The sequence below is a fragment of the Poecilia latipinna genome, unplaced genomic scaffold (assembly GCF_001443285.1).
Source record: "Poecilia latipinna isolate Pla-1442-1.1 unplaced genomic scaffold, P_latipinna-1.0 Scaffold165, whole genome shotgun sequence".
NCBI lineage: Eukaryota > Metazoa > Chordata > Actinopteri > Cyprinodontiformes > Poeciliidae > Poecilia > Poecilia latipinna.
Window position 1 is genome coordinate 47,860 of NW_015112781.1, and position 13,712 is coordinate 61,571.

The 13,712-nt window shown below is 37.8% G+C and overlaps 1 protein-coding gene across 2 annotated transcripts; it reads right to left on the reverse strand.

Moving 5' to 3' along the window:
• Window positions 1-127: 127 nt before the first annotated feature.
• On the reverse strand, window positions 128-10,427 carry LOC106945862 (FXYD domain-containing ion transport regulator 6-like). 2 transcript variants are annotated; one of them, XM_015029844.1, is made up of 8 exons: window positions 10,322-10,427; window positions 6,114-6,170; window positions 5,962-5,988; window positions 4,008-4,031; window positions 3,786-3,809; window positions 1,669-1,743; window positions 272-308; window positions 128-165 (listed from the first exon to the last, which is right to left on the reverse strand). In XM_015029844.1, exons 1-8 carry the CDS (start codon window positions 10,410-10,412, stop codon window positions 144-146), a joined length of 357 nt encoding a protein of 118 aa, XP_014885330.1. In that variant the 5' UTR covers window positions 10,413-10,427; the 3' UTR covers window positions 128-143. The 2 variants fall into 2 exon arrangements, with proteins under 2 accessions (XP_014885330.1, XP_014885331.1); XM_015029845.1 differs by lacking the exon at window positions 5,962-5,988.
• Between the last annotated feature and the right edge of the window lie 3,285 nt (window positions 10,428-13,712).

A 13,712-nucleotide genomic window follows, 5' to 3' on the forward strand; every position in this document is an offset into this window, starting at 1 on the left:
ATATATATATATATATATATATATATGTTTCTAGCCATGAATTACAGCAGAATAGTTTAGTATTATGTGTAATGTTACATGTATGTCAGGTCATAACAGTAAACATTAAATAAAATGTTAAATATACCTTTCTGGTTAGCTGATTAAACTTCTGGATTCCTGGGCCTAAAGGAAACACAGATAGGTATTTGTGTAAAAACAACATTTGTACATTTGTACCTTTCTAATATAAAAACAAAAGCACATCTTTGACTTATTTTGTGTAATTCACCTTGGCTTGTCACTCTTTGAACAGGTACACTTTCGAGCTGTTTAAAAAAAAAAAAAAATGGATAGATTATTAAATATTCAATATAACATTTAAATTTAGAGTGCTGTTATGAAAATTTGACATTGCACCACCGTTGATGAAAAGAACTGGATACAATTACGAATAAAACAACTCAGGATGTTCTGGGCAGCAAGTGAGGGATGCATTCCAGCTTTATGCTTTCTCACTGTATTCTTTTAAATTATTATTATTTTAGAATATCCCCTGACTTCTACTCCTGGAAACCAACTCATTTAAATAAATTATATCAATTCTGATATGAGGAGTTGCCAAAAGCACAGCCAAAACTCATACCAGAAGAATGTTACTGACATTTTTGGTTGGAGTGCAATGTTCTATCCATGTGAACCTGTTTGCTCACATGAATAGTTTGGATTCTTGCTGAAACCCAAACTTTCAGCAAGAACCACCACTGCTGCAAGCAAATGGGAAATGAAGAGGGAAATTTTTAATTTTCCCTTATATGATTCAAACTGCCATTTGTTTTTGTTCAATTTAAATATTTAGACAGTAAATATTCCTTGATGAGTGCATCTTTTAATTCTGTTTATGCTTCCCTTCCTTTACTTGCCCCTGGCTCGTGTAATGTAATCTGATGACACACTGCCTAAAAAGCTCTTTAAATAAAAACGAGATCAAACAGACTTTCTTCAATTTAACAGGAAATTATATAGAAAATAAATCAAGCTTTAGCACCCTGACAGACGAATCTTAAACAGCTATTTTGAGTCAGGAATAAGATTAAAGTAGCATCCGTTTACCGATAAACAAGGCATAAACATTGCATTATTTCTTCCATTGAGCTGTTACACATATGTAAATCTCATTGAAGCTTATAATACTACCAAAAAAAAAGATATGAGCATAAAGATATATTGGTCTTGATTAACATTTAAAGGCAGATTAAATTAGTATTTGATGTTTCATAGGCATCTGTAGATACTGAAATTTTATTCTACCTTCCGAAAGTTTCCATAAGCCGGCTTTCTGTAAGAAATGTCTGAAACTCACTTTAGTCCCTGTAAACACACAGAGGACGTGCTGCAGAGAGGTTGAGTCTCACTCAATTATTTATTGCTTAGTTATGGTTTCACATCTTTAACTGGCAGAAGCAGCAGGATGAGCTGGCAGGTTGGAGGAGGAATTTTGAGACGACGCCATGAGTAAAAGAGAAGGACGAGCTATGATGGCCGAAATGCTGCGACTGACTGATACTTTCCAACGCACACTTTCCAAGAAGTGTGCGTGAATCTCTGAGCCCCGGAAAAGGAGTCTGCGTGCTTTGTAGCATAATTTCAGCTTGACGTCTTACATCTGTCGCAAACTTGTATACTTACTGGCGACGAGGAAAATGCCCAGCAGGAACAGAGCGATAGCAAAAACCAGGCCGCCGATTCTCAGAGATTCATAATCTGAAATAAAAAAAATAAATAAATAAATCAAATAAAATTGTTGGGGAGATGCCTGCAAAGCTGAAAGGAGACATCCAGACGTTTTTCTCCTTAGGACATAAAAAAATTGATATCTTGAGGTATTTTCTGAGGCTTCCGAATGAAATTTTAATTAAAAAGTACTGCAGAGATAATTTGCTATCTCATAATGGTTTTGATGGGATGCCAAAAAAAAAAAAAAATCAGAAAAGCTGCAGACAGCAGATCTGTAAACAAATTTCAAGGTTGGTGTCAAGTCTTGACTTTAAAAACATTTGCAATCTCGTTTAGTTTGTTTTGCAACAGTTCTCTGGAAGAAGAACAGAAAAACTTTCCCACGCATGCAAAGCAACCGATAGTAAAAACACTGTAAAAAAAATATTCTTCTCAAAGCAAGTTTAAAAAAATATATCTGAATAAATACTGACTTAAAACAAGCTTGTACATATTACAACTTACTTGTAGGTTAGTTTTGTCTTATTTAAAGTGACCTAAGATTTTGTGTTTTTGCAGTGGATAACTTCTGCTCAGGAATGTGCAAGGCAAGCTTTGGAAAATTAAAACATTTTCTGATCCCAGGTCAGATTACAGTGGCCAATAAAACTGAACTCGGAAAATAATCAAAGTGTAAAAAGAAATAAGGTATTTAAACTGATTTTTTTTTTTTTTTTTATCTACTCAGTGATTTTGAACATGTTTGGTTTGTGACCTTTAAAAAACAAGCATCATCTCGCTCCTGTATGTCGCAGGGGAAACGAAGGAAAAACCCAAAAGAAAGCTGTAAATATCTTGCATTTATCTCGGGACTCTCCTGTGGTTATCTTACAGCGGGGATGACAAACTGCCGAGGGATTTGATGCTCTTAAAAGATTGAGGAGAGGAGGGACAAGGATAAGAACATTCTCAGATGCTTAGCCGCAACTAAGAAACACTTTGCATGCTTGCAATAACTCCGTTGCGTAACAAAGAATAACAACAAAGTAGAAGATTAGCTCCACAATGCGGCATGTTAAAACTGCAAAAAGACTTCGTGTTCCTCTAAGTAACAAGAACCAAAGTGAGAACATGAATACATTTCGTACATTCAGTTTGTGAGGTGGCCTTCAAGACAACAAAAATATCTGAAAAAGGCATGCAGATTTATCTTTAGAACTCGGTTCTGTGACATTCAGAAATGTATAATGAGAACACATCCAATGGCTGGCCGACAAAAAAAAAAATCAAAGTGTTAAGAGCTGATGACTCGACTGAAATTCCTTCAAGCTTATCAGGAGTTAACAGAAATCTTTACCTGTCTGTCTTTACATGTCTGGAGCTCATCAGATACAGAGAGCAAAGGTTTGCATAGTTTTAAAGACCTCTGTGTTCAATAAAAACAAATCAGCAGAGGTATTTTTAGCTGGTCTTCCATGTCTAGCTTTTGGAAAATTCAACAATACGAAGTCAATTATGCAGGTGTTTAAAATCTTAGTTTAGGTCAAAATTTCTAGGCATTATATTCTACAGTTTATTCGACATCTGCTATTTGTTGACATCAACAGCTAGCTATTTTTATTTTTTTGTAAAACAAAACATTTTTCCATTTGTAGATGAATCGTGTTATTTATTTCCAATATTCTTTCCAGTAGACTCTAAACCCAGACTTATTGAAAAAAAAAAAAAAAAAAAACAAAACAAAGAAAATGCAAACAACTTTTAGGCACTGTAGCTCATGCAACTCACTGATTTTTTCTTTTTTTTTTTTAATCTAACCTCAAACATAAACAGAACGTAAAATACCGGACCATCAGTTTGGTCAAAACACAAAAAAACTTAAAACAGCTGGGATTTTCTTGTGCAGTATACACTGTGGCTGTTTTACTATTAAAATCAGCAGACAGGATGTCAAGTGCTTCTTTTGGCTCTGCTGCAAAAAGGTGAAAGTTTTCCATCACCTCTGGAAAAACTCATCTCGACTTCCCAGATGTTTCCTGAGCAGCGGCGTCGACTGTTTAAAGGAGAACCTTTGCGTGCTCAGCACTCACCGTAATGAAAAGCGCTGTCGAAGTCTGGAAGGAGAAAAGACCAAAAGACAGGGAGGTAATGAATGAGAGGCAGATGTAACCAGTGACACACTTCAGACTCTTCCTATGAGACGACGGATTTGCCGTCGTTTCAGTCCTTCGGTTGCTCACACTCCTGACTTAAATGGCAGCAAATTGTTAACAATATTACTATTTTATGCTTTTCTCTTTAGCTGTCCTCACCTTTCTCGTCGTCTGCTGCTGAGACTGTAAAAGAGAAAAGAACGTTTCAGGTGGTGGTTCAAGTACCTGTCAGCAAACTGCAAAAGTGACAATAGCTGAGTACGCTTCACAAGGTACACCCCGTAAAATTAATAGTTGCTTTCTTTTACAAAATTCAACAGTTTTATAAGGAATTTATGAGACAGATCAATGCAAAGTGCAGCATAAATCTTAACTATAAGACATTTTGTTGTGCAGTTCTGTTCCCTTGGGTACCCCTGGACATGTTGAAGGGCAACAAACTTTCTCCAAAGGTAATCTAATTAGTAACAATATCCAATTATAGCATAATGAAGCAACCAGTAGGACAAAGGTTACTCTGGAGGAGATGCAGAAATCCACAATTCAGAGACGTTCTGTGGATGTGACAGCAGTTAGTCGTCCGCCTCACAAATGTGGCCTTTATGCTGTCCAGCCCTCTTTATGGAAGAGGAGAAAATGTAACTGCAATTTGACTGCTGAAGGTTCAGCAATTGTTCAAAGAAGGCCAGCAGATGCTTCAATTCAAGTGTGGGAGAAGGCAAACGTGTGAAAGAAGGCGTCGCGATCAAATGAGACAAATAATTTTGACTCAATGCAAACGTTATGTAAGGCAGGAAACTAAAACACATTGTATAATGCTGAACACTCCGCCCCGACCACTAAACATGGTGCCGGCAGCGTTATGCTGCACCTGCTTTACTTCAGCAGGGCAAAGGAAGCTGGTAAACAAAGAAAGGCACATGTAGGAGCTACGTGTGGAGATCGAAGTTATTACAAAACAATCAACTCTTTAAACAGTCATCCATTAAAAAAGGGGATCAGCATGCAGCAACATTTGTAAAATTCTAATAACATTGGTTTACCTCAAGTATATTTTTGTTTTATTGCCCTGTTGTTTGTACTAGTACACGTCTCTCTTGCCTAGCCTCCTCATGGAAATCAAGACTTGCCTGGAGCCCAAACTGTGAAATTTTGACAAAAAGCAAACTTAACTTGTTAAGTCCCAATTCCTACCTTAAGTTTAGTGGCCCAACCGGAAACATGCAGGGTTACTTAGCAACCAGCTTAGGTTTATGTCAGACACAAAGCAGACGTTGTGTGAACGTTAACATTTAGACAGGAGCCAGATGGAAGAAGAGATGTCAGATGTTTAGACCATCTGACATTTTACATCATCACTTAATGCAAAGTTGTTATAACTAATATCATCAGACACTGTAAATCATATTAAAACTAAGTCCTAGGGTACAATTGCGATTGGATATAGTGTACTACAAAACTTAACAATTAATTTATCTGCTCCTAAATAAATTTTTACATTAGAGTAGATTGCACTGACTTACATGCATTTCATAAAAAAAAAAAAAAAAAAAGAAACAAAACACTGCAACCTGTTTACTGAGGAGGAAGTTGTCCTGAAATTACCTCTGACCTCATTCTTAGACAAAATAAATGTAAACTGTTGGTATTTTTCTCTGAGGTGAAAAACATGTTTTGCTTCTCGACAAGCTTTAAAAAGTGACCTGCAGTCAGACACGAGACTGAATCAAAAAAAAAAAAAAAGCCCAACAACAACAACAAAAAATCAGGGTAGGCAAATCTGCTTAGCATCAGACCCCGCTGATGGTATGTGGAGCGCCGAGGGAAAGAAGTCAGAGACCGAGATTTGTATTTGTAACAATGGCAGCACTGGATGATTGATTATTCAAACTGCAGAAACAAAAACCCTTTTCTGGGAGAAAACCGCAGGCATAAAGCAAACTCTCCAGACAAATAAAAAAAAAAAATAAACAAACTGAAAAGAGGGATGAAAAATGATTTACTGCAATTCAAACAAATGGTGCTGTTCACAAAAAGCCAGCCGACAAAACAAGACGAGGGAGTAAAGGCCATGCAGTTTCAGGGAGAGGCCACTCTGATGCAGGAAACTTACCAAACACCTCCCTGCCAAACGCTGACCCTGTCATACACACACATCAGGAACTTAAAACACAACTACAGCAACGTGCCGGCAAACAGTACGCTTGCACATTTGGGTTCGTAAGGGTCCGAACGCCAAAGCAATTATAGAAAATTCATTCTCACCGAGTGCAGGAGCCAGCCAAGAGCTGAACGCCACCACAAATACAAGATCCATCGTACCTGTTTGAATGAAAATAGAGGAACAAGTCAGGATTAAGGAGTCAGGTGAGGTTTATTTTTACGCATAGTTAGCTGATATTCTCTAGAAAGTTAAGCAATGACATGTTGCTCATAAGTTAGGTTTTCACCAAAGACAGAATGTTGTGTTTATGACTGACTTCACATCTGTCTTATTTGAATTTCATACCAATGTAAAGGAGCACACAATCGGAAGTGGAAGGAAGAGGACATATAGTTTTCATCCCCCCTGGCTCTGATGCCTCTGAATAAAATCCAAATAAAATTGCCTTCATAAGGGAGAAGAGTCCACTTGTTGGCAATATAATCTTAGTATAAATATAGCTGTTCAGTTGAGATCTAAGTGGTTTGTAGGTTAACATCAGTGGTCAAACAGCATCATAAAGACCAAGGAACACAGCAGGCAGATCAGGGACATGACTGTGCAAAAAAATCAGGGATATGTTATAAAATAATAAAATCAGGGATATGTTATAAGATATTAGAAAAACTATGTAATTGCGACACAGTTGCTGAAAACTGCTAGAGAAATATTTGACACCAACTTGACCTTCAAAAGAAGAGGAAAGCCATTGTTAAGAGAAATCTATAAGAAGTTCTGTTTAGCAGTTTGTCACAAGCCAAATGCGAGACGCAGCGCCCTGAATAACAAGCTGCTCTGGTCAGATGACACCGAAATTGGTTGTTTTGACCTCCGAGCAGAACGTTATGTGTGACGGAACACCAACGCTGCACGTCACCCTGGTCACACTATCTCTACAACGAAACATGATGGTGGCATCATGATGCCGTGGGTGAGGGTTTTCTTAAGGGAAGCTTTTTAAAGCTCCAGGGAAGACGGCTGGTACAGGCAAGTCCTGAAAGAAAACCTGTTAGAGGCTTCACCTTTCCAACAGGAGCCTGACCCTAAACATACATGCAGAGATAGTCTTGGATGATTTAAATCAATGCATATTCACATGTTAAAATGGGTAGGTAAAAGTCCAGATGTATTAACAATTTGTGGCAAGACTTGGAAAATGAATGTTTTTTTCCCAAATCTGCAAAACTGACTTTGGGGGTGTAACTGCAGCAAAATGTGGTTCCATGGATCTTCTCCTTTTTCTTGTTTTTTTTTGTTGTTGTTGTTTTTTTTTGTTTTTTACACTTATAAAATGCTTTTAGTTGTCTTATTGCATCCCATTACATTAACGTTTGTGACTAAAAGGGTATGTTGTCTGCCACTGTAATGTGACTGGACAGACTTTCACTGGATCTTTGTGACATTCTCAGGGTTGAGTCACTCAGAAGTATAATGTTACACAACATAAAATCATACCCTTATGAAGACTAAAGTAAACTCAGTTACATGAGTAGGCCTCACCCATTCGATGATTTAATTCCTTACAGGAACATAATGCTCCATCTTTGTAGACACAACATAGCAGGATCTGTGCCTTCATAATTTGTTTTCCAGGCTGAGTAGGAGAAGAGTGTCTATTTTTGGCCCTCCATCTCAGAACATTTTCTTGGCAGCAGAGGGGTGCAACGAAAAGAGAGGTGTAAAGTTGCACTCGATATTTGGCTAGTGGGTTTCGCAGGGTCATCACCATGAGTGGGGGGTAACGGGGGTGCTATTTTTCAATCTATATATTATCTAGAACATTCCTTTGGGATTCTCTTACACCCTTAAGATTACAAGGAACCGGACAACCTCTTGCAATTGGACACACGAGCCGAAGAAGGCTCTCCTTTAGGAGATCACACACCGACTGTGATTTTGCCTGCTCCTCAGACCGATTATGCCAGTGTGGTCCCGAGTCGTGGCAACACAAATGCAACACAGGTAGATATAACTTAGCCGTGCGGTTGAGCCATGAAATTAAACGTTTTGCATTGGGGAGATCAAAGCGGAGCCAATGCTTCCCTCCTTGGCCCTGAGCACTGCTGGGGATTCATGCACAACCAACGCGGGGGTGTGAACATCGTGCTGTAGTCAGAGAGAAAAATGAACGCTTCAAGCCCCGGGAAGAGGATTAAGTACAAAGAACTGCCAATCAGGTTTAATCAAACAAACACACAGCGAGCTATTCGAAAAAGAGGCAATCCAATAATCTTGTTTGTTAGCCCTCTGAGTTATATAAAAGGAAATAATGGGGAGACAGTAAAAAAAAATAAAACATATAAAGCAGCACTTTAAGTGAAATGAAGTGGATTATAATAAACTGGAGTTTACACAGTCATTTAGCAGGTAACAAAAAAATGATAGTTTGGTTCAGATTGCTTTTGTTAACATATCAGTTTTAAGCTATTTTACAACAAGTATGACCTTTGTGAATACCAACATTTTCAAGTACTGACCTAAGAGATCACTTGTTTTTGTTTTTCTTCACAAAAACATTCAAGAAGAAAAAGAAAACTATAAATCTTTTCCATTGGTATATTTTGTTGATGGATTTAGGTTTGGACTTTAAAGTCACCTAAAGTTGAAATTTCAAGTGGGGATGTTTCTCAGCATCCCAAATCTTGAAATCCAACATGGCTGCTGGAAATGTTTCTGAAGTAATAACCTCTTCTATCTACTCATCTAATGGTTTCTTTCTCTTCAATCTTAATTGATTAATTGGTAGTCAGCTATCACTGAGAATGACAATTAGATTACATGCCACTAGTTATGTGATTAGAACATTGTTCATTTGGATCACTCCAATAAACTCAAGCAAAATAACTAGTAGCTCACTCCAACTGAGAGTCTGAGGATTTTGGCATCGTAACAGTAGGATAAATGATGTGTGTTTTGTTTTGCTCCTGCATGAATAATCATTTCAGGATTTTAATATGTTTCAAAATGTTCTAAATCTGTTCTGGTGTGAGTTAAACAATGAACATCAGAACTGGATTGAATCATGCAGATTTTTTTATTTTTTTTTACAATTTCCTGACCAATAGTTGCTGTAGACAGCTTTAACCACTGACCCACTTTATCAGACTTCCACAAAGTCAAAATTCCAAGAGGGAAAATCTAAAGTTTGATACTCACATTTTCTTTGAGTTCTATCAGATGCAACTTTTGCTTGCAACTTATTATGTTAGACCTACTATCAGCAAGTCTACATCTGCTGTCAATCAACTGGTGGTTATGCAACAAGCTGGGCTGCCCAGTGAAGAACAGCTAAATAGTGTAGAAGAAACATGACCTAGAATTGTTTTGAATTGTGCTTGTTCAAGCAATGGTTATGTCTTGTTCTTTGAATTTAAATTAAGTTACGCTACACTCAATTAGTCTCAGAAGTTGTAGCTAAGATCTAGGAAAGACGTAACACCTGATGATAGCATATTCTACTTGCAAGTAAAAAAGAGTTGCAGTACTAACGACGCATTCTCTTTGCACTTGAAAGTTGAACTTCTCGAGTTTCTAGCTGAAACAAGAATGACCCTGAAGTCAGAACTCTAGATGGAAAAAGTTAAAGCTTGCGGAAAAATGTATTACCAAAATATAGCAAATCTGTCTCCAACATCCAAGAAAAGTTCTCAAATCAGATATCACATCATGCCCGGCACTGCTTTTTAAGACAACTTGACTGTATCAAAAATGATATTAGCAAGAAAACTCACCAAAAATACTCATTTCTTTATGCTTCAAAAACAAATGGAACATGTAAGAAAGACTATCCTACAGCACTGTGCCACTTATTAATGAGATAAAGGATATATATTTATACAAAGTACCCAGATCCGGCTCCAAGGGGGCAATGGCTTATCTTGGGGGCACAGTAGACAGAACTTTAATGTAGTATAAATACATATACATATGTTTATGCAACCTTTTCAAATTATGCTAAAATTCACATAAACATTAGCTCAATGCATTGCAGAAATCTAAAAATGTTTCCAATCTCTTTTATTTAACTGCAAAATCAATCTACTCAAGTATGAGTAGTTCAAAATACTCAAATAAAAGTAAAAAGCATAGGGAAGTAAAACTATTCACATAAGAGTTTTTTTTTCTCTCTCTCTCTTTCAAAAAATTTGCTCAAGTAAATGTAACCAGAAATACAGACCTCTGAACACAGACAAACGAATTAGCTTCTCGTTAACAAGCTTGATGTACCGGCATAACTAGTCATTATTTAGCATACAACATTACAACTTACTCCGCTTGCTTAGAAAAACTGTGCACATGTTTCTTCGTATGGCTTTAACACACTCAGAGATGTGCAGCTCTGCGCAGTGGCGGGTTTCCATCGTTGCACCAGGTGTAAAACCGGCGTGGGCATCTTCACATTTATGTTGCGTACAAAGGCGGCTCGGAAAAACAAGTTAGGACATGTTCACAACGAATTAAACGATTGTTATCGGGGACAGAGGGCACAATTACAAACTTTTATACAGTGCAATAGAATGTTGCACTGTATACTGTATTATATTGTATTAAGCCGAGCTAGGAAAAATACAAAGACTGTAGCTGTTTTATTCTTTGAATAATTACCGCATGCTCTTGCTGTAATTCGAAAGTTATTGTAATGCTCCTCTATTAACCAACCCTCCTGCAATAAAAAATAATTTGTTTCACGAGTTTAATCTTCTCTTGACATCGCTCATGCTCCAGCTTTGTGCTAAAAAAAAAACTGGAACCTGAATCCATCTCTTAAATTTAGACCCCTTTCCTCCCTAATATCAGACAGTGAACAGTGGTCCCCTTTTTCAGGTTTGCGTTGTTGTTATCGTTTACTACCGCGATACTTTGCCTGAGAAGAGATTTCCCCCAGCACCTTCGAAAGTAAACTAAACTTGCGGTGTGTAAGCATGAGGGCAAGCTCCATTAAAGCCGAGAAATTACTGCGCTTGACATAAAAGTTCTGCAAAATATGAGAAAGTATAAGTTTTGGACCTAAAATCACACAGGAAATTGCGAACAGAAACACAAACACGACCATGTGAACTTGTGACCGAATCCCATATCTCATAGTAGTTAGACAGGGTTATATTTACACAGAGGAGGTTTTTCTAGTTGGGGGATGGAAGTTGCGACCTGGTGATTTAAGAAAAAAAAAAAAACCCACAAAAAAACAACTCAAAACTAGGACATCTCATAAATAAGGCTGCTGTTAAGGAAAAGGTGTGTTTTTAATTTTTCTTGTCAGCTTACAGCAGAATCAATTGGACTGCAAGTTAAATGCAAATGAATCAGTTAAAATTTTCACAAATCTGTTCCATAAAATCCGCTTACCGTGCACCGGCCGCTTGCAACTGTGAGATCCTCAGTAAATCAAACTTTCCAAGAAAGTTTCCCACTCAGTTGTTGCTTGAGCCAAGATAACCAAATATATATAAAACCTAGCTAATGAAAAAGAAAAAAAAAATCACTACCTTATAATTAATGGCTCTACTGCATTTCTACATGTGTAACTCTGGGCTCTTCTGCACAACTTAGTCAAGATCTGTTCTGTCTTGGTTTTTGTCTCAGGAATGAAGTAGAGGAGGGGGCGGGGTGCCACTGAAGTTACTCCCAAAAATTACCCTGAGCTGCCCTGCACTGTTAAAACCCCCCAGCCACAGCTACATACCACTGTGTTCCTGTGCTGTACATGTATTTCTATTTGCTGGAAAACAAAAATTTGTTGCCTGCAGGGATATTAAAATATAACGTCATAATGAGCTGTGATCATTCTCTCTGCTCCCTATAGGCAAATTTAAGAGACCTTAAGCAGAGTAGAACAGTGAGCTTGTTGTACTGTGGAGTAATTTACTGGCTCTGGGGGAGAAGCTTGGTGCTGTGAAGGCAAAGCATAAACAGCAAAGTGCTTTCAGGGCCATAGCAGTCTGTCACAGGGGCAGTATGAAAACAGTCCTCATAAGGTTGCTTCTTCTGCAAACAACCTAAAAAAACAAAAAAAAAAAAACAGAAAAGAAAAAAAACTGATAGATTCCTTTCCAAGTGAGCAAAAACAAAGCTGATCCAAACTGGAAACAAGCCCTTGCCTCATTATGGTTGGTCAGCAGAACATCCCATAGTTTGTATTTGTTCCCAGATTCCCTCTTTCTACAAGGGCCTTGTGTTTTATTATCTGTTGGTGATGGAATTTCTCTCTCTCGATATGCCAACTGCAGCAGAGGCCACGGACACAAAAAAAAAGCTTTTGCAAAGTATTCATACTCCTTGGACTTCTTTAAATTTCACCACCTTACCACCATGAACCTCCACCATCATTTTTTGAAGTGCATAAAAGCACTTGACCACATAAATTTTGTTGGTAACATTAAGATTTTTTTTGACTTTGTGAGAAACCTCGGAATTAACAAAATAAAGCCAAAACACCCAGCTACCTTCTGACTAGGGAAACTGCAAAAGTCATCTGAATGACACAAGATTCATTGTGAGAAGAATTGTGAAATCAAGACATGCTTTTTGGTCATGCCAATGCCACTGAAAAGGTTAGAATCGCAATAACAAACCTTGAAGGACAAAAAGTCAAAAGGATCGATTTTGACGAGGAATACCTGAATCTGTATACTGGTGTTCTTCTTCTTGCTGGATTACACAGATCCAGCATCGAGACCACTGAATACCTCTGGGACACATCATCTGGTAGAAATATTTTCAGAGTAGCAATGTCACTTTAGACCATTTGAATGATCTCAAGAACCCTCCGATTTGAAAACAGACACTCAAATAAAGTCTGACAAGTTTGCTCCCTTAAGGGATGTTTGGGACAGATGGGTGCAGCTTCTTCCATAGATGTTCAGTCTAAGGCCACTTTGGGTACTAATATGTCCTTCATTTTGTATTTGTATTATTACACTACACAAATAAAAAAAAATATCTTGTTGTTTTTCTCTTGAAGAAATCAAGGGGTCAATTCCTACCCAAACACCACAGATGTTACTCTATAAATTAGGCAACGCCAAACACTATGCGTGGTGACAGAACGCTAACACTGTAGGAAAGTGAAATTGGATTTTATTTGACAGAGCAACACTGTTGTGCTTTAGGAGTAGGAAAATCATAAATGTTTTCTCAGATATATGCACAAATAAATAAGTGAATTTCTTTGCTCTTCCTCTGTGTCAACACATCATAGAAATACACTGCTCTCACCATTGTTCCCAAAGTTTCCTCTATGATAGAATTTGATGTTGTGATCAGGAACCATGGAGACAGAGTATGTTAGTAATCCAGGATTTTACAGGAAGTGGTGGGGGTTGTGTTTGTGTGTGGCTGCAACCACAGCTGCAAGTATTTTGGGGGACCAACCTACACTTCTGTCTCCTGTACAAAATAGCTCAAAACCAGTCAACTGGTCTGCAGAGCTTCTAAGAGCAAACATTTTCAAGTCTTACTCACAGTTGGATTTAGGTCTGGACTTTTGACTGGGCAGTTCATACACATGAAAATGATTTCACCAAAATTGTTCAGCTGTACTCGTGGATGTTTGCTTAAGACGTTTGTCCTGATGGAGGATGAACCATTGCCCTGGTTGAGTCGTTTTGCAGCCAATAGCCAATAACATGTTTCCCTGTGTTTAATGTCATCCTCTCCAGTCA

Excerpts from the sequence above, each read along its gene's own strand:
- LOC106945862 (XM_015029844.1), bottom strand. The coding sequence starts at position 10,412 with ATGGAAACCCGCCACTGCGCAGAGCTGCACATCTCTGAGTGTGTTAAA. Across the intron at positions 6,171-10,321 it reads AGTTTTTCTAAGCAAGCGGA|GTACGATGGATCTTGTATTT; the intron begins GTAAGTTGTAAT and ends TCATTCAAACAG. Across the intron at positions 5,989-6,113 it reads TTGGCTGGCTCCTGCACTCG|GGTCAGCGTTTGGCAGGGAG; the intron begins GTGAGAATGAAT and ends TGTGTATGACAG.